This window comes from Taeniopygia guttata, chromosome 2 (assembly GCF_048771995.1).
Source record: "Taeniopygia guttata chromosome 2, bTaeGut7.mat, whole genome shotgun sequence".
Classification (NCBI taxonomy): domain Eukaryota; kingdom Metazoa; phylum Chordata; class Aves; order Passeriformes; family Estrildidae; genus Taeniopygia; species Taeniopygia guttata.
In genome coordinates this window covers 40019281-40044765 of record NC_133026.1, presented here as the reverse complement: position 1 = coordinate 40044765, position 25485 = coordinate 40019281, and the positions used below count along the sequence as shown (strand labels likewise).

General features: G+C 37.6%; 1 protein-coding gene across 2 annotated transcripts in view; it reads right to left on the bottom strand.

Moving 5' to 3' along the window:
- Positions 1-887: 887 nt before the first annotated feature.
- CMC1 (C-X9-C motif containing 1) overlaps positions 888-25485 on the bottom strand; it is a 40787-nt gene continuing 16189 nt past the window's right edge. For both annotated transcript variants that reach the window (XM_030265005.4, XM_072925739.1), the window contains 2 exons: positions 2372-2462; positions 888-1146 (listed from right to left, as the gene is read on the bottom strand). In XM_030265005.4, coding sequence (XP_030120865.2) covers positions 1032-1146; positions 2372-2462 — 206 coding nt within the window. In that variant the 3' untranslated portion in view covers positions 888-1031. The remainder of the gene's footprint in view (positions 1147-2371; positions 2463-25485) is intronic.

Genomic DNA, 25485 nt, shown 5'->3' with positions numbered 1-25485 from the left:
CCTTCTTTTAAAGAATTTAGTTTTATTTCAGAATGTTTGGAGGATACTCCAAGACAGTTTCTAAAACTTTCTATTAGTATCTCTAAGTGAAGCAATTTAAGCAATTACCATTAATTTTTAAATAATTTAATTAATTAACTGCAATTAAGCAGCTTCAAGTATCAGTACACGAAAGATGGTTTGTGTGCTGTTTTTAAATTAAGGACCTTCTTAGTTCCTGCAAGGTGATCTGCATCTTCTATGCCTGGTTTAGTTGTTTACTCACCTCTGCCTGGGATAATTTTCTAAGTGTGGTCACTCACAAACTCCTGAAGCATGGCAGCTTATTCCCTGTTCTCAAGGAAGGTCTGGATGAGATTACTTTCTCCCCTAGAGTTGAAATGGTCAGTCTGGGCTATGCACAAGTGCAAGGCATCCATCTCTTCTGACAGTGTAGGCTTAAAAGTGAGTCACAGTGTAGACTTAAGAAGGAGTTACAGTGCAGGCACAAGTACTGCCAGGCTCTCATCTGACAACATTTTGATGAAAAGGGTAATTCACATTGGTCTGAGTAGCTCTTCTGCATTTGCCACCCTTCTCTTCTATTAAGTGCATCTCCATACAGTCAGCTTCAGGTGACGACTAACAGACCAACTTCAGTGTATACCAAATCTGTGACCAGTTAATACAACTTAAATTATTCACCCATAAGCTTTTATGTAGCCTGGCTCATGTAGCTAGATATAGGCTTTAAATTCCAAATGGACATGCTAGAGTTGTAAACTCCAAATTGTACACTGGTACCAAAATCCCAAGTCCAGATAGAGGAACACACCTTTGCAACCTCTCTTGCAAACTGTGACAGCACGCTCTAGATCTTTAATTATGAAAAGTTTTGAAATTGACGCTTATTTTCAGACATTATTTTATTCTCCATCTCATTTTGTGTATTTCAGTTAAACTCCACACAGAGTGGTAGAGACAATTTAAGTCTGTTTAAATCAAGTGAAATCCAAATTTCATATAAAAAAAAAGTTCATTTTAAGTTTTAATCACACATTCGGAGTAAACTTCTGTCTTTTTTTCTTAATTCCAGTTGCTCTGTATTCTTCTCTTTGCTTCAAATATTCTGCTTTGCATTCTTCATAGAATGATGGATCAGAATAGCTACAAGACAGAAAAATGCATATTGTTTTTCATCTTGGAATACTGAACAAATATTGCACAAGTACCACTCATAACTGATCTTTCTTTTACGCCCAAAGAAAACTTGTTGGTCTTTAACAGTAAAATAACTTTCCTCTTCAAGCCTCCGTAGTGAAGTCAAGAGGAAAAGCAGAAAAAGGGAAACACATTTGGTATTTAAGTTCAGCTGAAGAATTCGTTTGCAGTTACCCTCCTCAGCATGGGAAGCTGCTGGAGATGACTTATTTTTTTAATGCATCCAAGTATCTGCTGGGAATAGGTTCAAGTGTATGTCTTTAACAGTATATATAATGGTCCTTGATCATTACATTAAATTCCTTTTTCTCATAATTTTTGAAGTACAACAATTCAACACTATAAACCTTTTTTTTGTCAGAAGCATTTTGTTTAATTTTATTTTTTTGCAAAAGGTGAAGGAACAGACAAATAAAACTGTGTAACTCCAGCAAGTTCTGACTGCAGTTAGGCCTAAATTATTGTCTGTCTGCATATGCTTTTTTCACCAGTTCCTAAATACTGAATAACTGTCACTAGTTCAAAGGTAATCTCAATTGCTAGTTGAAGAGAGCAGGACACACCAAAAATCAAACCAACCTCTTTTTTCCCCCAGTCAAACTCAAGAACTTCACAGCCCTCTCACCCTGGGAAATTCAAGAATCTAACACTTCAGCCTAATGGCACTGGGGGTAAATTAGGACTTCCAAAAAAGATGTTTCAATCCACCATGGCATTGGGTTGACCTCTCATATACAACAATTTCCCATTGCTCCTGATACTGCTGTTCACAACAGCAGGACGCTTTCAAGATAGACTAAATATTAAAAAACAGAAGCAAAATGAAAACCAACTTTTCCTGTCTTACTAACAGACTATGAAGAAGCTTTGCTGTGCACCCCTATCCCCACATCCGTGATGTACCAGAGCAAATAAAGGGCTGCAGGTCCTCTGGGCTGAAATCTGTCCCCAGGTGAATCAAGAAGAGTCTCTGTAGCCATATATTCATAGGATAAATAAAATCTTGCCAGGTTAGGGCCCTTCCCAGCACGGTTTTAATAAAGCAAAGATACCATTTTCAGAAAACACATCCAAGTCCCTAACCCTGCACTGCCTTTTTCAGAATAGTTAGCATTTCTAGATTAGTACCAGCCATGCACAAAAACCCAGCAAAAACTCACGAGGTACTTACTAGCCAACCAGACAGTCCTTCAGTGCTGTGTTCTCCTGCCGACACTTCACCACCATTAGAAGACCAGTTTCTTGACAGCATTTAGTAAATGCTGGGGGAAAAAAAACCAACACAAACTAAATTGACAATAGGTGAAAAAACCCTATGTGTAGGAGGTAGCAGACCAGATTTGATTTATTATTAATATAACCATAGTTGGCCCAGATTCTCATACTGTTTGCAAGGTCTTTGTCACTTGTTTAGCAACAACACTTTAACTGGGATTCTCCCTCATCATGTAGCACGTTCACACATATATTGCTGTTGCTAATACAATTTCTGAAGCTATTCTTGCAGCAAATCCATGGTTCTTATGCCTGCTTTTCACATGCTCTACTCTACATGTAGGCTACCACCTACATCTCTAGCATTTAAGAACAATGAAGTTGCTCAACAAGTGAAAGCACCTGGTCTGTTTTAAGGATCTTAAGACTTAAAAACAAGTCAGTGAGATACTAAAACACAACAGCAAAGTCATGGCTAAGGACATGGGATTTATCTGGGAGTAACTAAAATTATGCCTCATTGTTACCAGCACCCTGTACAGATGTTTCACTGAATAATAACCCTAAATAAGAATTTGTTGTTATTTCTATCAGGAGATTTCAAACTGTTCTAAGAGGTAATCAGCTACATTTAGCAGATGGAAAAGAGAGAGAAAAAAAAAGCCATGTGTCCACAATCAACCAGGAGCCAGATCAAGAATAAAGTTCCCCCACCACATCCCCTTCCAGAATTCCATCCATTTCTCCCCTTCTAAGGTCTTCCTGGTAGTGATTTAACATCCAGCAAATTTAGGGCATACAAAAATTATTTTCTTGCATATACTTAGCAAAATTTATAGCTAATATAGTAACACCCAAATGTAATGGTACTACATCACACAACAGCTGAATCACATTACCTATGCTCAGTGTATAGGTACCTCAAGACTAAATAAACAAGAAAGAAGAGATTTGTGGCTATAAAGGCAGCACTCCTGTCCTTTGCTCATAGCAGATACCCGCTGAAATGGGCATTATGCAATTGTGGACCTCAGTGGAACAAAACCCACCTTCTGGGATCCTGGACACTACTGGCAAGATTTTGAGAAAGTTATCCAACAGCTGCAAGCAATCCCTAGGTAAGATTAATCTGCTTATCCACAGGTATTATTAATTAGGCTTTCACTAAATAATTTGCAAGACAAGGTAGTGTTTGCTGAAAGTGGTGATGACAGATTTCACTGTCCTTATACTGCGAAATGTTGCGAAGAACTGACTTCTTAACTACTTCAAACATATTATTTATTGATGAACACTTAAAAAAACCTTCTCCAACACAGCACCCAGTGTTACACACTGGCAACTCCACCACACCCTACATGAAAACCAGATGAAAGTGTGCAGAAAATGGATTTAAGTTAACCAGCTGATTACCAGCTGGGAAGACACTGTAACCTGTGCTCAAAGGTATCTATTAACAACTACACCCAGTTTCTGAGATCTATGTGTTTTAGACTTAAAGTCACCCAAATGCACAAGCATAGCTTTGAGGAAACACCTGGACAGCTCAAGTTTACTAAGCAGTTTAAGCTCAGAACAAGGCAAATGTGTTACTAGGTTATCAGAATATGTCTTTGATTTTCAAGGGTGAATCTGACATTTCTTCAATTGTTTCCTGGACTACTTATATTGACTATTCCTACATCAGCATCTCAGAAAAATCATACCTATTAGTACATTTCCAAAAATGACCTTTGTTTCTTTGTGAGAAAAACATTCAAAGCTTTTGAAAGCTTTTGGTCTGTCTAGTTTGATTTATACAGGCACTTCTTTAAGTGCTGTGCTGAGGTTTTGGGTTGGTTTTTTTTGTAGTAGTAGTAATCATTTATTCTGGAAGCTGTGAAGTAAAAAACCACTGAAGACAACAGGAGGTCCCTCTCACTTGTTAACTCACCAGTCTTGATTGGTTAAAGGCGTGATGTCCCAGTGAACAAAAAAAGCCTGAACTGCAATTGCCAGCATTCCCTGGCTTCAGAAGGCCCTGCCTGTGGTACATGGCCAGGCACTGCTGCAAAGTGATAAAACTGCTTCCAGCTGTTTAGCTTTAACATTACTGATGCTTAACAACAGAGAGGAAGAAAGAAGGTTAAAGCATATTAGGCATCCTTATATGAGCACACAAAACTTGATTATCCATCTCTTCTGTTTGGCAGTCATGTAAAGAATGCAAGACAGGTTCAGTTATAGATGCTTACCAGAAACCTTCCAGGAGTCTGGAGAATGTTTTTTTTATTTTTAATTGTGCTTTGTCTTGCTCATAGAGAAGCAAGCACCAATCTCTTCACTCTCCTAACCAGTGACACGACTCAAGGAAATGGCATGAAGCTGAGTCAGGGCTTGTTTAGGCTGGCTATCAGGAAAAGATATCCACTCAGAGGGTGGCTGGGCACTGGAACAGGTTCCCCAGGGAAATGGTCACAGCACCAAACATGCCTGAACTCAGGAAGCATTTCAACAATGGTCTCAGGCACATGGTGTGATAGGGGTGTTCTGTGTAGGGCCAGGAGTTGGACTTGATGATCCTGATGGATCCCTTCCAACTCAGCTTATTCTGTGATCCTATGACTCTTCCATGAAATGAAATGTGTCGATGTTGGACAGCACAGTGCTACTACTCCTTTGGAGAATGTCAGAAATAGTGCTCAATAGCTGCAGATATCTCAAACCAAGAATTAATGTCCATGTCTGACAAGCCTTAGTCATTCCTCACTCAGGCAATATCTGCATTGTTTCAGGATTCACAGCAAGGCACCACAAAAGGAGCAGATACACAGGATCTGGTTATAAACCTAATGTAATTTAACACTTCAGCAGCTATGAGGGGTAATCAGAACACTAAAGAATCCAAACAAACCTTATTCCTGATACACTGCATGCTATAGAAACAACAGAATTGACCTTTTCATAATCTTGTGTATAATACTATCTTTATGACTTCAGGAAATGGCTTTCCATGACTTTAGAAGTTCATGGGCTGATATGTTTTCTTTCTTCCTGCAAGCAGCAAGCTACCAAAACAAAACCTCAAGCAGCAGCAAAACAACAAGTAAATTTGGGCCAGTCTACAAATTCATTGCAAACAAAAGAAAGTCATATTTCAAACAATAAAAGTTATCCCAAATATTTCCAAATACAAGCCAAATAAAGTGAGGAACAGAGCTCAACACCACAGAAGTGAAAATGCCTTGTTAGAAAAGGGAAAAAGGTTTGCCCTCCATCAAATCAAACCTTTGCCAAGGCTTTTCTAGGACAGCTACATATGTCCATCACTGAATGCTCTGTGCACAGACAAGGACAGATCCACTACTGCGTCAGCAAGCTGCAGGTGCCTACCAGTTACCACGGAAACTGGCTACAGACCCCCCTTTCACCTGCAGCAGTCATGGTTCATGACATCATATCTGACATAGGTTACCCCACAGGCTCCTCTCCGTGCCACAGGCTCTGTCTGAGGGGATGCACACAGAGCAAAGATCTCTTCTTGAGGCTACGGCTTCACTGAAAAGCTCAACACTGATTTGAGGCCAGATTCCTTCTTTTCCTCTCATGAAGAAAGCTTTGCATTCCTGTTGCAAGGCAAGTCCAAAATAAGTTTTGGTCACAGTTCAGAGAATTTTAAATCTTACTACATTCTGGCCATTACAGCCACATAGAGAGATTTAACTGCTAAAGCAAGCCTGCAATTTAATTTAGCACTTTTTCTAAATCAACCAAGTATGTAAGGCCAAAATGTATCTTTGCCAAGACAGAGGTCTGCTGTCAGCTGAACAAAAGGTGAGCAGCCATATCTGAATAAAGAGCAATTCAGTTTTGCCAGTTCTCACCTGCTCACTATGGCATGCTGGCATGTGCAGGGGATCTGCCTATGATGGGAAGACCACATTTTCAGGGAGAGACAGGAGGGCTTTTTGGCTGAGACCGGAGATGAGTGAGTCCTTCCAAGGACTGACTCTTCAGCAGGAAGCATCTCTGGCCCTGAGCAGCTCGGGGAAGCTGCTGAGTTTGGTCCCTGGCACCTCCAGAACTGCCCTGGACCCAAGAGCCAGATTTCACTGGCTATCCAGTTGTATCCAACTTACCCACCTGAGAAAGCACAACAAAAACAACTAGGAGAAATTAGATCCTGACATATGTAAAGTCACAGAACAGAAAAAAAGGAGCTTTTTAAAGCCTTCTTAATTTATATACAAAGCTGTACAGACATGCACTTTTTAAATAAAAATCCCATTCTAAGTCTTTCTGTAATTCCCTTTAGAAACAGAATTATACAAATTATGTTGGACGCATGAAGAATTAGTTTTGAGTGCCTGACTTAGTATATTTGATGGTTGATTAAAAACTTCTTTAAGTTACAGAACACTCTTTTTATTAAGGTTTCTTTGATAATTAGCTAGGTTGGCACAGTAAAGAACACTGTTTACAAAGATCTTTACAGTCCACACTAATCTTTGCTGAAAAAACAGTATCTGAGAAGAATGTTTTTCTTTAGTATTTCTAATTGCTTTTTCCCCAACTCTGTTTTATGACTTTATGACAAGATAATATGAGAAGCAGATGGAAACTGAAGTGAAAATGGCTAACAGTTCACTTACCACAGAATAAAAACTGGACAAATTATTTCCCTGTCTATTCAAGCAGTCAGACATCTATATGCAATACACACTAAAGTATTAATTTTAAAATATCAGACACATTACCAGAAAACTACAACAAAGTTGGTGGGGGTCCACCAATAGATGTCCTGGGACATACAAGTCCTAATTAAAATAAAGGAGACAAAAAGCCAGGGTCTTGCCCATTCTAACTTTAGAACATATTCATAGGTTCAAAGAATATTTGCTCCCTATGACAAAAATTAAAAACTTGTAGGATTTTGAGGCAAAGGGACAAAGCAGTAAGACACAGACACAGCTCTGCAGAATAAAGATCATGATTTTCTTCCACACCATTAAACCAGACAAGGTTAAATTTAATACTCTTAATCTCAGTGTCTGCAGGGGACAACAAAAACAAGGCAACATATTTATGTTATGATGCAAGTGTTCTTTATGTACCTTAAAATGCTATCCCAACCCAAACAGCATTCAGCTGGTTTCTTCACTGTGCTGCACTCAAAATGAAATGGTGGAATAGGTGTGTTGGACTGCTGAAGTTTCAGTTATGTGTATGTAAAGGAAAGACTTCATGAAAAATAACATGTTATGTCCTGCCACAAGCTTAAAAACAAACTGAAAGTTGTGGGAGTTTTTTTTGCAATTTAATAAAGAGGAACAACCAGCATCAGATTATGTTTGGAGCAGATTTCTAAAGGATTTGTTCCATTTATAAAATATTTTACTTTAAATATTTTAAAATATTAGATAGTTAATTATTTCTTCCTCCAAACATCAAAGTCTTCCCATGTGCAAAGTAAGAGAAGAATAAAAAGTGGGACTTATCTCTAGACAAGCAGCTGCATGGAAACTGTGTTGACAGAACACCAAGGAAGCATCATCGTTATTTTCAATGTATGAACTGTTTGTAGCATGAAGGTTATTTCTGAAAGTTCATTTTTTGCAGATTCAGATTATAAAAATACTTGGCACTTTCATATTGCCTCATATTGTGAAGTGTTGTACATTTCATATCATGTTGGAACTGTAGTTTTATCAATTATAATTGTGCATCTATTTTGCACATGTGCTTGTACACAAAATAAATGAAATATTCCCCATTATCAAGCTAAATTGATCCTCTCAGGTCTGGTTCTCGTTTATTTAAAGACTTTACAATTTTACTACTTAAGAGAAAGTCCTACAGAGGTGTTATCTCACCATTTATATTTTCTCAACACTTATGATACTGCTATCACACTCTTAAAATAAGAAAAAAAAAAACCCAAACCAGCTTGCATCGTGATCCATACACCAGACTTATTCTGGAGTAGCTTTTTTACCTCTACACACACACAAAAAAAAAAAAAAAAAAAAAAAAATATTAGTTTTGTCTGGTGTTTTGGTCATTCATTGGGCTGTACCACTGAGTGGAGAAAAGATGTCCAAATAACAATGGGGATTTGTGGGTGATGGTACAAGGAGGATGAAACAGTTTCCTTTAAAGTGTAAACAAGGGCAAAAATTTAAAACCTACATTTGTAAAATGTGTACAAAAACATTAAATGATCCAAAACATTACGAGCAACATTTTTAAGGGTAATTATTATGCTTTTAATTTTGTATTAAGTTATGATTCATTAGCTTGTTACTTTGAAGATGACTCAGTATGCACAGAACAGATTACTGGTGCATTTAATGAGCCAGAGGAAGTAGTAGCATGAACATGAAGAGATTGTTTTACATTGTAGAGTACAAGCTATTTGATATTTCCAACACCGTACAAAAGAAAGCTTCTCTGTAGATTGCTCATGGTTCAGTTAACATCACTGAATATCTAATACCTCCAACTCAATTAATTCTCACCTGATTAAGATCAGTCTGATATTCAAACTAAATCATCTCTCCAGTCAAGTAGAAATCAATATTTCTGATTTTACTTTTAAATTACAACAACAAATAAAATACATGCATCGTCAGTATGCTAGGAGTAGCTTTCCTATTCTAGCCTTCTATGGCATGCATAACACAGCTGATTAAAGAATTATTCTAATTTAAGCAACAATATATATAAGGCAGATTAATTTGAATAGAAGAAGATAGCATGAAATAATTAGATGCATATTATATAGGGCAAAGAGAAAATTGACATAAAATAACCTTGATTCTTTCAAGTGAACCTCTGTTATCAGATCAAATACTTTGTCTCTGCAAATATTCATTTGCTATAACATAAAAATAATGTATTTTCCATTTTCCTGCTCATCACCAGCCTCCCAAAATCTGCTCCATTGCAGCTTTTTTAGCTGTAGGCATCCATCCTAGAAGAGATGATCAATATATACTAGCACACAATAAAGGACTGGGGAGCAGAGAATCCCAGGAATTCAGGAATTTTAAGTAAGGAGTATTCATCCTCCTGGCCAATCTTCTCCAGGGCACTCTCAGAAGAGAAAAACAGCTTTATCTTAAAGTACAGAGTGCAGAGGATCCTCCAGCAGACCACAGCATCTCTGGCACCCCAGAATGAAATGTGGAAACCTCCCTCGTCTCATGACTTGAGTTGAACATTCAGCAGGAGAGAATCATCAGGAAGGCAAACAGCACAACTATGATCTGCAGAGGAAGAATGTTTCCCAGAAAACCCTAGAAACTGTTTGTCTAAACACAATGCCTTGGGATAAAGAAAGCATCTTATCAATATCCTAGAAACAAATCTGAATATTTTCTTGAGAAGACATTTAGAGATGAGGAAATAACACACTGAAACAAAGGGCCTATTTGTCCTGTACACCATCTTTCTCAGAAGCCAGTAATAGTTGTTTTAAAAAAATGTATCATAAAGTCTACATTATGGAAAAGCATCTTTGCAAGTGAAGTTTCTTCTTAATCCCTATCAGCTGTAAACTGGGCTTATACCTTGAAGCATAAAGTTCTCACATGCCCTTCAAAACCCTTAGGATGCCTTACATGGTGAATCTAAATGGACAAGCACCCAAAACAAGAGGATGAAAGAGGGGAAAAACCTCCTGAAACCAGAAAGGTATATGCTAGCCTGGATTCCTTCAACATCTATCTGCTCTGGCCCACTCAAGTCCTGCTAAACTCCCAACTACTGCAATTGTAGTTATTTGTTTCATACCATGCGTGCTTTTTTCATTAGCAGGTTTTCAAAATCCTGCTGCAAAAATTAATTGGCCTCAAAGTATCTCTCAGATGGATACAGAAACAGGCCAGAGCAGTAGGGAGCAAAGACACTCTACACAGATCAACAATGTTTGAGAGTTGGCTGGGTTTTTTTCAGAACATCCAGTTACTCGCTCTGTAAATGCCACCTACCTACTTAGGAACAAGAGTCTCCAAAGTTTTCATGTCCTACATACATTGACACTACAAGGATCTAGGTTTAGTCAACTGCTTACAATGGGCTTTTAAAATCAATATAGGAAATCAATGGCTTATTTAAATGTTCTGTTTCAAAACTTATAAAAAAATTTATATGGTTTTTTTTTAAACCACAATACCATAGCAGTTCTGAAAATTGATATAAGGCACATAAGGATCCTCCAACATCAGTTACTTCAAATCAGAAGTCACTGCTCAGCTGCTGGTCTTTTTATTACAGAAATATTTGCAGGGTTTCTCTTGTTTTCAAACCCCACAATCATTAAAGATGGAATTTGTGGGGAAAAAACAAGGATCTTAAGATGTTAAGAAACTACCAAGGAACGACATTCACAAAAGCCACGAACAATGGAGGTACAGTCCCATTCCCATGCGATGCAGACGCTTGTGCTGGGGGAATCTCTCTCACCAGCCTCACTACACGTGTTCTGCAGTTCAAAATGTGCTACCATTCAGACTGAGAATTGTGGATGTTTCTAAGAGGCATAACCAGAAACTTCAAGCAACAACAAAGATGCCCTTCTGTCTGTCCCAAATAACCCACACTTATCCACGGCAGATCATTGGACCTTTTCTTTCCAATTTTATAATAAGCACCAAGAAACAGAGAATGGAACTGAAAAAAGTAAAAAAGTAAAAACTGAAAAGTAAAGTTTAAGAAAGAGAATAATTATTTTGTTTAAGAAAAACACATAAAACAAGCTGAGGAACACAGCCAACTCAATCAGTTCAACTAACAAAACCCAGACAAATACTTAAAAGTATTAACAAAAATATGCCAGATTAAAGTAATTAAGAGTTTTAAAAAAAAGTTCTGAAAATAACATACATATGCAATCTCAGGATACTTTAAGGAGCATTTAGTTCTGCCATTAGGACAAGAGCAGGTCAGCTCTGCTCATTCTATGTCCTGCACATATGAGATCTGACCAAAATGTCTTCTTGGGGACAAGGGTTGGAAAGACTGAAATTAGTTTTCAGTTTGACACGAATAATGAAAGCACACATGAAACTTGACTAGGAAAAGTGTTTTCCTGAGAGTCACAGAGTCAGAAAATAACCTACACCTTAAAATGTCAGGCAGTGCTTTCCTGACTACTGCTAAATAATGAAATACTGTGGAAGACCTAATATATTAGCAATATACGTTTATGTCACTAGAATTTCAACAGAACTTGGACTTTAACAGCAAAAGGAGCTTTGGCAGGGACAATACAGAGGAATGTCTACTTGTTAGTTTTGGTGCCATAGATGTGATCTGATCTTGACATGATCTGATCTTCCATCCTGGATGTACAGAGTTGTCAGCATTTTCTCTATGCATGAGTATACACACCTATGTGCATGCATTTTGCCCCAAACACATAGAATTTTAGTACACTGTCATATTTTTTAAGTAAATTCCAGCAATCCAGCTCTGTAAGAGCTACAAGTCCTCCTGCTTCTGACTAAGCAAGACAGGCAGCACACAAGAGGGTTATGTCCTCAGAAGACATAGGAGAAATAGCAAGGGCATAACTATTATGTATAAGGCGACTACTTTGTCAGTCAAGGCAGATTTAAGTGCTCAAAGATGACAATCTGCTGGGCTATGCAGGCAGATTTTTCCAGAGAAGAAGACCTCCTTTTCTTCCTAGTGAAATTACAAAAAAATCTACCCTTTTAAGCAAACTAAGCACACTGCTATGAAGCATTTTACTTGGGTAAATCATGATTTATCCACTAAAGAAAACTGCTTGAGGAATGTTCTTGTCAAGTACAAGCACCACCTTCTCTATAGGGCTTCAGGCAAAGCAAGCCCAGCAAGCACAGCCACCAGGTTAAACTGCACTGGTTTCAAACAACTGCTTCCTTTAAGACTGACTTGATCTAATTTTCCTCCCACCCTGCAGTAAGTATCCCTGACATCAAGCGTTACCATACCAGGCGCTGGAAGAGGCAGAACTGGAACAAATGCAAGTTCCCCCATGGCTACTGTCTGTCACTGCCTGCTTTTATATAAACAAGTGCGTCCAACTTGAGCTGCGCAGAGCAGCCTCGCCTCTGCCTATCCCCCCGCCTCCTTCGGGAGCTGCCGAGACACTCAGGGACTGCTGAGAAGTTCGGATAACAGATGATTTAAAGAAATAACATCCCCTCCCTCTGTCCCATAGCGACTGACTCTTCAGTTGAACTCTAAAGGCAAAATATATCTAGTTCTCAAAAACAGAGCTTCAGGGAGTGGAAGAAGTAACAATAATGTCCTTCTACCACACGGTGGGGATAGAGCAGGGCATTTATAGAACTCCTACGGAGGCATTTGCCCAGCTATTCCACCACAGATGACACCAGCTCTCAGTTACACCGTGCTGTGTCAGGGATTCCTCCTTTCCCCCTGCCCCAGTACAGTTTAATGGACTTCCAAAATTACCTATTTAATTTGGAGCTCCAACACCGAAGGTTGGTGATTGCAGGAATTCTCACTCCTCTGAATGAAACAAAATATCCTCTAAGGAAAAGCGAAACTGGTTCCAGCTGGAGGGTGAGATGGGGCACACAGAATAGGGTCAAAATCTCGGGTCTTTTGAGTATATAGAATATTCCCAATATACAGAATATAAAATATTTATACAGTTATTAAAAGAAGAAGTTACTTTCCCTCACAGGTCACAATTCATCCCCAACCAGTGTTCCAACATCTCCAAAACAGTTATCATGTACCTTCCAGTAAATGTCTTGTTTGACAAAGCTTGACTAGCCATAGGCTGGTGTGGAGGCAGGAATTCTTCACCATGGAAGAATTCCTGCTGATTGAGGTACTATTCAGTGCTAGCAAGGATCACAAAACCAAAGTGCAAATTTTCCAGGAAAAAAAAAAAAAATTCTGCTGTGTCCATATTCTGAAGTGAACAGTGAAGAGTAACTCAATCCCGGCAACTGTGGCCACAGTGTGATAAAGTATGTAAACTTACTTTTTCAAATAAAATTATATAATTGAGGCATTTAGAATGCCATTGTGGAGGCATTTAGAATTTCAGATTACCCTATTCATTTCATGATGTTGAAGAGATGACTTTAGACCATGTGGCAGGAAAGCACACTTAAAACTCAGCAATATCTAGAAATTTGGTAATAACTTTGTAATAGTTATCTTTCATCTTCTATAAAATGTTTTAAATAAAGGACTACAATAACCAGGTACATTTCTTCAGAATAAAAGTTGTAATTTTGAAGACAATAAAATAAAATACTGGTAGACAGGGGATTTACAAACAAGTCTTTGATAAATCTACCAAGCAAAACAAAATGCACCAGAAACTAGGTATGAAAACCCCACAAAAGAGAGAAACTATTTTGCAGTGTAACACTTAATAAGCAAATGGCATAAAAATCTGTGTAAGAACATTGACTTTACTAGCACAAATCCAGGTGTAGTTTGGTAAACTGAAACCTCAGGGACACCACTCTACCTTCTGAAAGTTGATTACACTGTGCTCCTCAAGCTGTGTGCAGAGGGATTCAGGTTTGGCAGGAGGGAGGTAAGTGCATCTATTCTGCCTGCTCCAATTATCTTGTTTCTGATGCAAAAACATTTTAGAGCATCAACATACAAATACAGCATCAACAGTGTTATGAAAGAAACAGCAAAAATAATCACAAAGATGTGGTTTCCATTTTTAGAAAAACAACCAAACTCTTATGAATTCATTTAGCAGTTGTTCAAATAAGTATGTTAGCAGCGCATCTGCTACAAAATCACTGGCAAAGGAGATACAGAAAGTTGACAAGGGGATATGTATATGTAGCTCCAGCTTAGAAGCCATTTGTCACACTCTTCCTATGGCATGAGGGTACTTCCAATGAAATATCACATGCCTATCCAAGCAATCAAGAACTACTGGTTTTGTCAATTGCTTTCTAAAGGAGGAGATTAAGTTTATTTCTAACACATTCAATCACAGACCAATATCCAGGGCTCAACCTGCTATAAGACCAGAAGTGACAGAAGATCTGTGCATTACTCAGTGGCAGCTGAGGACACAAGAATCTGAAGCAGCATTCAGCAGCTGGGACATGAGCAGAAACTGACTGAGGGTCCTGGTGCTGCCATTACAACCCCCTGTGACTTTCTGTCTTCTGTTTACTTTGACTGAAAGTAAGGACCTTTCCTGGTTGGGACTTCAGTGCTATGACTGATTGACTGTTAGTACATTCTCCACTGGTACAATGAAATTAAAAAGAACCTAATCTAGCTTTCCTCCATGTTCTGGGTTTTGAACTAAATGAGTTTTACTCACTGAATGCAGATGTACACATGCCTCTATCACCACACATTTGTCAGCATGTAAGTTTTTTCCAAAGACTTCTCTCACCTTTATTCTGAAAGAAGAAAAAACCACCCAAAAGCTAGCATATGCTGTATTAATGTAAAACCCCTAGAGGGCAACTAAGCTTCAATTTCAACCTGCATAAATATTCAGCTCCTTAACTAGTTTACAGATTATGTAAACTATTTCCTTCAACCTTGTTTTTTTTCCCCTCATTTAAAAGAAATGAATCCTTTTCATTCTCAAATCACATTATTACTGCCTATTTAGTGTAAGTTAATCACCACTGCCCAACCAGAGACTGAGTCCTCAACCCAACAAAGCTCAAATGTGCGCAAAAGAGAACAATAAAGAAAACACATGCAAAGGCTTCATTTAAACAAAGACAGAAAACAAGCATATGAAAGTCTGAAATCACTTTCTTTGCATTAAAGACCTTTAACAATACATCTTGTTTATTATTCAGCTTAGTATTAATTTATTGCATGGCATCTGTTTTCTCGTACAGCCGTCTGGTTGCAAGTCTCAAATTTATAAATCAAAGTTTACACTGTTAGAATTATTTGCCTGTTTTCCCCTACATACCAAGATTTCAGCCATATATATTTGGTGACCAAAAAGAAAAAAAACAGTGATGAAATAGGAAACAAGATGTCAAATTTGTTATGTAAAATGGCTTCATTTAGATTTTGATCTTTAGCTAGAGTCCAGGACTGCTGCCAGTGGTCAAAGTTAAAAAAAAAAAAAAAGGAAAGTAATTGGAGCCATAAAAGTAAAAAGCCTATATTCAATTACAAGTGCTCTTCCCAAATTTTAAATTGGTAACCAGTGTCCAGCTGAGCCTTGTTTGATATGAACCAGCAGGCAGCAACTGCCTTTCCCCTACTCCAATCAGATTTTGTTGGGAGCTGAAAGACACTTACTATCCTGCCAGTCCACACCTGCACAGAACCTGCAAACACATTGATGCTTAATATTATAGAAGGCACTAACAAACCAATGGGATTCCTTAGATATGGAAGCAACCAGACACAGACAGGAAAAAAACAGCTCAAAGGAATCCTTAGGAAATGCCTGCAAAGTCCAAGAGTTTCTACAAGGCTTTTGCAGGAGATCAAATACACAAACAAAAATGGATAGCACTGCCATCCTTGCTTTATGCATATCAATACCATGTCCCATATGCTTCGATCATGACAGTCCTCCTTCATTTATGGCCTTATCTCCACTTACATGTCTGAACAGAGACTAAGAATGACTACCAGTAGAATAGACTTTATCTCATTTTAGCCACCCAAAATTTCCATGTCCCACCCAAAGTTGATTTTGAAAGTGCCTTCATGTCCTTGTTGCCTTGAGCCTTGACAAGGAAGGGGTAAGGGGACAGGGAAGAGATAGAGAAGACTACAACTGGGATGAGATGTCTTCCATCCTACATGACTTAACCAAAAATCAAAGGAGGAGTTTGAGGAGCTGACATAAGTCTCCAAGGGTGTTCCACTTAAAAGGGTCTCCTCTCTGAATACTGCAGAACAGGATGAAGTAACTTCTATCCCCCTTGAGAGCTGAAGACTTCAGAAGGGAGAAGAGGAAGGCTAGATTCTGTTTCTTACTCATATTCATCCCCTCTGATTGCTTGAAATACAATAAGCTTTAGGTATTTATTCTGACTTTTTTGTCACAATTTCAGCCAAGGCTTAGAGACCTGAGGACTTGACAATTGTTAGTACAAAAATGCCCAAGTAAAATGTTATTGTACAATCAGTTCAGGTCTGGACACACAAAAGATTATAAGTATCAGATCTCCTTATAACACAGTAGAACCCAGACATCAGTGTATCAACCTTACAATCAAACTTAAGACAGTGACTATATTACATTAGAAAAACGGGGATTCTACCAGCTTCACACAAAAGAAGTCGCTGTTACAATTTACTGCGTATGTGAAACGGATCTGGGTGAACCTGATACCACAACCCAAACATTGCTACCTTTAAGTACTTTTAACACATTTCCCGGAGGCAATTATATCTCCTCTTTATTAGAGTTGCTAAATTACTTTCAGGCAAGTCAAGTCTTTGCAACTCAAACATTAGGGCCACAGAGATCTGTAACATCAGTGCAGTGCTGTAACAAAAAGCACTGCACTGAAACCAGTGCAGAAAAGAAAATCATCAGACCAGAACTATTCATCTGCTGGGAGAAGGTAGACAAAGCAAAAGTTCACAACTCTGTTAAATATCTTCCTTCTATAGAAGTGCAAAAATTATTTTTTAGGGTTGCAATTTACCAAGTATTACCAAGCCCAACAATGAACGTTGCTAAATGGTTGGTGCACAGTAAGTAGTATTTGCATGAATTTGACAGCAGAGTGAAGAGGACAGATTCCCCCAACAGCATTTTGGTTTAAAACTGCTGAAGTTTTATAGTTACTCCGCAGATGGAGCATATCAAAATTAACTTACACCAGTCTTGCTAAAGCAAAAGCATCTTTTCCATACCATTGTCACTCTCCACTAAGAACTCAAAACTTCCTCAAGCTGTTTGGAATGTATAAAATAAAATATTAAAAAATCATCACATATATATACATGAATATGCTTTTTAATTTCCTTAAACTTGGAATAGTTGTCTAACGTATGGGGACACCTCTATTACAAAGAAAAAGCTGAAGAGCCATTAATACTACTACTCAACTGTCATGAAGCATTGTAACACGTAGCTAATATAAAATATTTTAAACACAGGATTTTTGATGTAAGTCATTGAAGATACCAGAGAAGCTGTGAGGTCTTCTAGCACCCCATTAAAGAGTAGTTACTTACTAATTAAATATTAAGTTATATAACCCCAAACACTATACCATTCTTTTGCATTCCTCTTTTCCATATTCTATTGAAAGCAATGGTAAATTTCTGTCCATTAACTAGATATATGCTGAAGCCTATATTTAATGTAAAAAAACCCAAACCATTCAGAAAAGACATGCAAAGAAGCACAGGGAGGAAATCAGGACAGATCAGATGCATGACAAAGATAATTACCACCAGAGAAAAATAAAAAGTTCTTTTCACCGTTGGCCTTATGAATCATTTTGACTGGGCTGTCAGAGTCACTGTAAAAAATTATCATCCCAAAGGCAGGAAAAAAAGTAATGAGCAAAAAAGTTTGAAGTTGCAGACTGTGGTCACTCCTGTTTACTGGATATAATTTTCTTCAAGCTGAAAGCACGAGTTCTCCCTGTGAATTTAAATGTCATTTTTAACATCACAGCATTAAAATTTTTTGGGTTTGTGTTTAAAATTCTTCATGCTCCTGAAAACAACTCTGGAATCTCAGGGTTCAACACCTTCCCGAAGCCATTTTGGGGACTCTGATAGAAATAGTTTTCCAGGATGGTTACTGAGTAAGATTTTTCTTTTTCCTTTTTGCCTGTTTAACATAAACCAGATCATCCTCTTTCTTCCGTTTAAAAGTCCTGCTTTTATTCTGATCACTGCCAGGAATCTGTCCAATGTCTGAGAACACAAATTGCTTGACATACAAAGAAAAGTTAGTTCAGACATTTAATCCCAAAAAAACTTAGAAAGCAAAAAGCATTCTTTTTGTTGTAATAAAAGATTGGTAAAATAGAGCTAAGCAAAATATAGAACTAATGTAAAAAAAGTATTCTTTTTGTTGTAATAAAAAATTGGTTTGTATTGGTAAAATAGAACTGAGCACTGAAGCAGGCTATAGTAGCTGAAACATTAACCAGATTACAGGACAAACACAGGCACACTAGGTATGGCCCCAAGAGAATAGAATGGCCCAAAATGTCTTCCCAAAGTCTTTTGCAGACCTGCTACCCTTTCATCCTTGATAAATGTGCCCTCCAAGGGCACTCAGGTTTGATAAGCATTTCACAGAACTGAAGTACATGCTTTTGAAGCATAGTTAGACCAGTCTAGATTGCATCAAGTAGTTCTGCTTTCAGCTCTCTGTGTCTTTCCACATTATACACTTTCTGTACATTTCCCACATATTAAACCATAGCATTCAGAAGTTCTTTTTGCAAAAATTAGCTGTGCCTTCCTAAAATAACTGTTTAAATGTCTGACAGTCTACAGCCATAGGTGAGACTACATCTCAAGCCACAACCTTGCACTGCTTTATTTTCACCAACTTCACAAGCATCCCATTACAGCAAAGAGCATGGGATACTTCTGTCACCCGGAAACAAAGCAGGACCTTTGACCTGTATCAAGCCTGGCATGCAAATGTAACAATAAATTCTCGATTTTGTGCTTCAAAACGGACTATTTAAACATCCTTGAAATATGTTGTTGATCTGAAAGCTTGAAGAGCATTATTTAGTGTATATTGAAGAGGAGGGAAAAGAAGAATAACTAGAACCTCCTTGGGAAATTCCTGATCGCAGCCAGAAAGAAAGGAAACTATAAAGTGTACAACATTATGGATGTTAAAAGTAATACAAGGAAATCCTGAACTTGACTATCAAAAGCCCAAAAAAAATAGGCATTAGTGACTTAAAGAAACCTTTCTTTATACTCATTTTAGGAAAAAGGTAAGAAGGCAGATCTCTTAATACCATAATTAAAGTCCCAAATTCCCTACAACCATTTCAACTCCTTTGCAATAAAATGAATAAATACAAAGAGAAGACTGTTCACTCCATCCAAGGGAAATTTTCATGCACAGGTCTTCTACATTTTCTCCTTCAAAATTCTTCATATAAGTTCTTTCCTATTCATTATCCCGTCAGAATGACTATCTTCCCTCCCTTCCATGATTCCTTTAAAGTCCTTTACTAGTATTCCACTCAAATCTAGGACACAGCAGCTAAACTGCTTTTCTTGTTCTCTGATCAAAAATTTAAAGCCGCATCCATACCTCCAACGGTCTGTACAGCTCTAGCATTCCTTGATCATCCCCTTTCCTATCCTTTGAGCAGCTCTGCAGCTCCTTGATTCCTCATCCAAAACACCTCTCACCTTCTGTTACATGATTACACTTCCTGTAGAGATATCCATCCTGATTTGGGGCAGCAAATGTTCCAGGTGCTCTTTTGTGCAGGACTGTTAAAGTTCAGAGGGATGACAATACAGGCACAAGTGTCTCATGACCTTTCAATATTATAGCCTTGACTCCCTTCTTAGGCATAAGACGTTTAAGTAAAACACTTTTCAGAGCACAAATCTTCCTACTCTTTTTATCTGCAGCACCACAGAGACAACTACTGGAAGGCATTTACAACAGCAACAAAACTAAACTTGGTGGTGGGAAAAAGGGGGATTATTTTTGTCGTTGTTATTAAAATGACCTGAAAAACAATGTACAAGAACATAGTTTTATGCAGCAACAGACAACATTGTTTGTAGCATTAAAAAAAAACAGTTGTGCATTGTCAGTGTTGTTACCATAGGACCCATTAACTACTTCATCAAATAAAAAGTGCTAGAGGGACAACTCCCTCAGTTTGAGCTAAGCAATCTTTAGAACTACTGCTCTACATGTAAGAAGAAGCTTAAAATGTTTCCATCACAAAACAGAATAAAAATTTGAGATGTCATTGTTTTCAGAAAACAATGACAAATACTTAGACCAAAAAGCATGAAGAACACTTAGAACACCACATCTTGTTGAAAATAGGTGTAGCTCCCAAACTATATTTCAACTTTGTGTTCCCTTATTACCTGATAAGATCTGTGATTCCTGCCCCCTTTTTTTTGGGTTTTTGTTTGTTTGTTTGTTTGTTTTTCTTTTTTGTTTTGACTGGTTTTGCTGAGTTGTAACATTCTACACAAAGATATGTACAAGTATAGGAGACCAAAAATACAGGAGATCAAAAATACAACTCTCCAACATACAGTAGATCAACAGTGCAACTCTCATAATCCACTGTCTCATTAAATTAAAGCATATCACATAAAATCACAACTCCTATTCTATTCACTCTTATTCTGATTTCCATTTAGTATTAATTCCTGTTGAGCTTCATTTCAATTTCTGAGATTTGGAAGAGCAATTTTCTTTGGCAAATACTCCTGTCAATTTCATATGTTTTCTAAAGAATAGACAGAAGCTTTCCCCTATCACCTTATGCTGAATACAAGGTCTATATATTCCTTTTAGGCTGCCTGAATGCTCACTATTTGTTGTATTCCTGAAGTCACAGAAGCAATATTTTGACCAAAATTAAGTTTTATTCTCCACTGCTGAACCTAATGGCACCTACACAACACATTCTGACTTCAATAGTTGAAAAATAACCTATTTTCTGTGTGAAACTAACTCCAGGGTAATATTAATAATTCATATACAACATAAATATTTATACACCAGCAATGAGAATATAGCATGACCTCTTAAAAGTATAAAAACTTATTTACACTAACTGCTAACTGTGTAACTGTTGAACGTAGTATCTAAGAGGGGTTTATAATGCAAAGTTTCAGAGCAACTACTTCATACATTGTTAAGGACAGGTGGCTAAAACAACAGCCACTGTGAGTCACATGAATTGCCACTGCTCTGTCCACCCACGCCACAGTAACACCTCACTGTAACACTCTGACACTGCACCCAGAGGTTATCGCCACCATCAATGGAATGGATGCAAAAAACCCCTCACAGAATCCCAAGTTTGCACTCGCTTGCCAGTAATAAGAATGACTGACACAGAAAAATCAAAATGTGTTGAGTGGAAAAGAAAACAGAGATCAGCAAACACTGTATGTAACACCTGGGTATTAGTCAGTGGTTGGAACAGCACCCTCACGCTTTTGCTGGGAGAAGAACGTGACCATGTCTCCTCCACTATGGACACTCCCCTCACACAGTTGCCTAAAGACTGATCTAAATACCATGAAATTCCCCAACATCATGAGATACAGGCAAGGTTGCATTTCTCTATTTTTACAGTTTGTGCCAATCTTACCTCACCAGAACTCTAAGACACAAAACCAGCTATTCGATCTAACCTGGTAGAGTGTACTAGTAACTGGAAATAATTAGAGCACATAAAAGGCATATAAATCAATGCTGGCATAATTCCTGAAAAAACAAGTTTGGAGAAATTATGATAGAGAAGACACTTTTAAACTTTTCTCGTCAGTGGGCAAGGAATTTCCAGGTTCCGAAGTCAAATGAAGACAGCAACAATGATTCAGTATTAATGGGGAATTTGTCAGGGAGTAGTAATATGACTAAAGGGTAGGAACAACCGACGATTCAGGTGCTTAATTTCAAGTTCAACTCTTCCAGCAATCCAAGAAATGCCACAAAAGGACAAAGGCAATTAGTTTTTTTCATTTCCTTATATACAATTAAAGTATTCCCATTCTGCAGATGTTAAAACACATTAATCCAGTCTGGAAGAATAGTTTTCCTCCTAAAACTGCATCACCAACTGAACACCATAATACAATAATTGTATCTCACCATAAGAGCTGCAAAAGAAGCAAACCTACTGTTCAACTTCCAGCAGTTAGCTTGGTGAGTGCTCTTATCATGGCTATTACTACCATGTACTACAATAATCCAAAAACACACAGGCATCTTCTATTTACACCAGGATTTGTTAAGAACATGTAATTAATCTGGGCTATATTAATATATTTATGCTGGACAGGGAAATCAATTTGAAATTTGGGATCTTAGCTGGAAACCAATAAAATTTGTAACTTGAGAAAAGCAAATCGAAAGACTGCACAAAACACAGGTAACCTCTTGAGGTTCTCATCTATGAGCTCTGAACTACCCATATCACTTTAAAATCTATACATAAAAATCTCTACCAGGTAAGAGAATCAAAATCAAAATGGGGCTTGTAAGATATGGCAACCTGGCTGAAATTGATATTCATTAAAGTACTCTTTGCATGAATAGGAGCATTTGGACTCTGTGGTCTTTATCAGAGCCCCAGCTGGTAATGGTTGAAGGTTAATGCCTTACCCCATTCTGTTCAATTTTCTGTCCTAATTAGTCCTCTAAATCTATAGCTGTGAGCACCAAGTGTCTGTGCTCAAAAGAAACTAATTAATGCTAGCAAATTAGATCAAGTCCAAAGATCCAACAGCCAAACTCTTAAATGCTCCTTGTTAATAGGAAGTGTAGCTGTCAATAACTGCTGTTGGTGGCTATAATGAGGCCTCTTTCTTTCACTGAAAGTGATTTCATTTCTCTTTGTCCCTGTAAAAGCTGTTCCTTTCACTAATAAATAAAATTTAAAAAAAATAAAAAACCCCACACAACTAAGTTGCAGTGGTAAAGCTAGCAGCAGTCTGACCCATTTCTTGTCATCCACTGAGTTGAAATGACATGGATGGGGGGAAGAACAAAAATAATCACACCAGACAAGTTCCCTCCCTGGACATTTTCTTCAAAGTGTTCAAAACTAGTCAGGAACACTGCAATTTTTATCATCAAGCAAGACTGTATGCATTCATATTTCTTTTCTATAAAATAACTTAGGATAGCTAATGCTGTTATCATTCACTCAAACAAACAAACAATCACACACAAATCTAGAATCTCATTTCTTCAAATTCTAATTTACATATAGCTGTTCTCTCTGCCCAGTTTGTTGGAGCAAAGCTCAATATACCATAATCTCTCTAGAGATTGTATTAATTCACATAGTTAAATGTGATGAGAGTAAATGTTCACTGGAAATATATATCACTGAATATTTTTCTTTCCAAAATAAAAGCTATTGTGTGCAAATAAGAACATCATACAAAGATTCAGCATCTTACTCTCAAGGAATGCAAGCCAGAAAAAAAGCTCATAGCAATTTACTACCAGTACTAAATATAAGTGTACACTATCAAAACATCTAAAATAATTTAAATAACTGACAATTGCAGAATACATAAAACATAATGCAGTATCAATAGCTTCATATAATGTCATGTGGTCACACATTATATGACTATAATACATGTCAATATTCAGATAATAAATACAGCAACACAGGACAACAGTTTTCCTCCATTCTCCATCTGCAGCTTTGTTGCTGAATTGAAACTATGATCTCAAATTATACTAACCTTCCTCTCACAAAAATGGAGTTGCAGATAATGCAGCAATTTTTTTTCATCCTCCTAAGAGAAAGGTAATGTGGTCATAAAAATATCTGTGATTCTTCCACTGTAACCTCTCAGGCTTTCCACCAAACTGAGTAATATGGACATAAGCACATGCAAGCAATTTCTGATCACAGCAGCTCAATTTTAAAAAAGGTACCAGCAGCTGTCATGTTAACTCATTGATTTTTATCAGTCACTTGATCTTTTTGCTTTGGTCAATTAGAAAATCACTGTGTTCCCAGATACTCCTAGGAGATGTGAACTTGAAAAAAAAAATCGTAAGGACTGTATTTTCACAATGATGCAAAGTGGATGAGCAAAGTTGAGCTGTAAATGGTGATTTTAGTTTTAATTTGCTATAAGACAAGAACACTCATCAAAATTTTTAAGTAGAGCTGTCATGTAATTCCCTCTATCAGTCTTAGCATCTTCTGAAGTCAGAACTGTAGGTACCAACAGGTTAATCCTCCCTCAGCATTCAACAAGGGTTGGTAACAATTAATAGAACTCAGTCTGCAATACCAAGGAAAGTAAGCAACATCAAGCAAAATTTGCTAAGGATTTCACATATTTCATTATCTGCATTTCTGATAAAAAAGTGTATCTAAAAAGAATGGTTTTTTAAAAGAAGGAATATCTAAAGGCGTGCTTGGGCATTTAAATGCACAGTACCACATGTAGTTCAATAGAAATTTCTTTGGATTTATGGACCTTGCTATGTCAGGTGTAAGGGTCATGGTCTAGAGCAGGTGGCCCCTACGGGGACAGAGATAATGTCAGTGACAGGACTGTTGAGTAACTGCACATTATCAAAACTCCGGATGACACTGGTCATGCTCAACTGTAGAGAAGCCTGCAGTAGTGTTGCATCCCATCATCTTCACTAAGTATCAACATGAGCCCTGAGGAGGAGAGGGCTAATGGGAAATCTGGAGAATGGGAGGAGGATGGTTGCTTGGAAATGTCCTTTTCCAGCCACACTTTCCAAACCATTTTTAAAGCCCTGCCAAGTATTATGAGATTTTTTTCAGCAACATAACTCCAGTTGCTTTAATTACACAGCACCGCCAGACAACAGAACCAACACAGAACCAACAGCGTTCTCCAGTGAAGGTCCTCACCTCAGTACAAGTAGAAATATCTTCCTTGTGTCTCCCTCATAAAAGTTTTAAAATAGATTAATATTTTTTTTAAAAGGACAGAACAACTTGTCATCTTGATCAAATAGGTGTCTCCCACAATATGCTTAAAATAAGAAATGGCTACATTTACTTCACCATCTTTCTAATGGCAGAACCAAGCTGAGTTGAACTATCTGTCCCTGCAAGACCTTGAAAAGACTGTAGGTCTATTTCCTATTGAATCCTTCAACCTTGCAAAGGAGTCTCAGTCACAGAAGATGTATGCAGGTCCTCTTTGTGACCTTAAAGGCCCAAATCCAGATGATGTGACAGTAACAGACAACAAAATTCAGAGGAAAGAAGTTCAGAACTTAAACCCCTTGTCACTGGAGCAAGTTGCTCTTTTCCCAGAAAAAAAAAAAAAAAAGGTTGTGAGGTTTTGGAAGGTGGGCAGAAATGCTTTACAATACAACAAATACACAAAACATCTACAATGAATATAATACAGAAATAA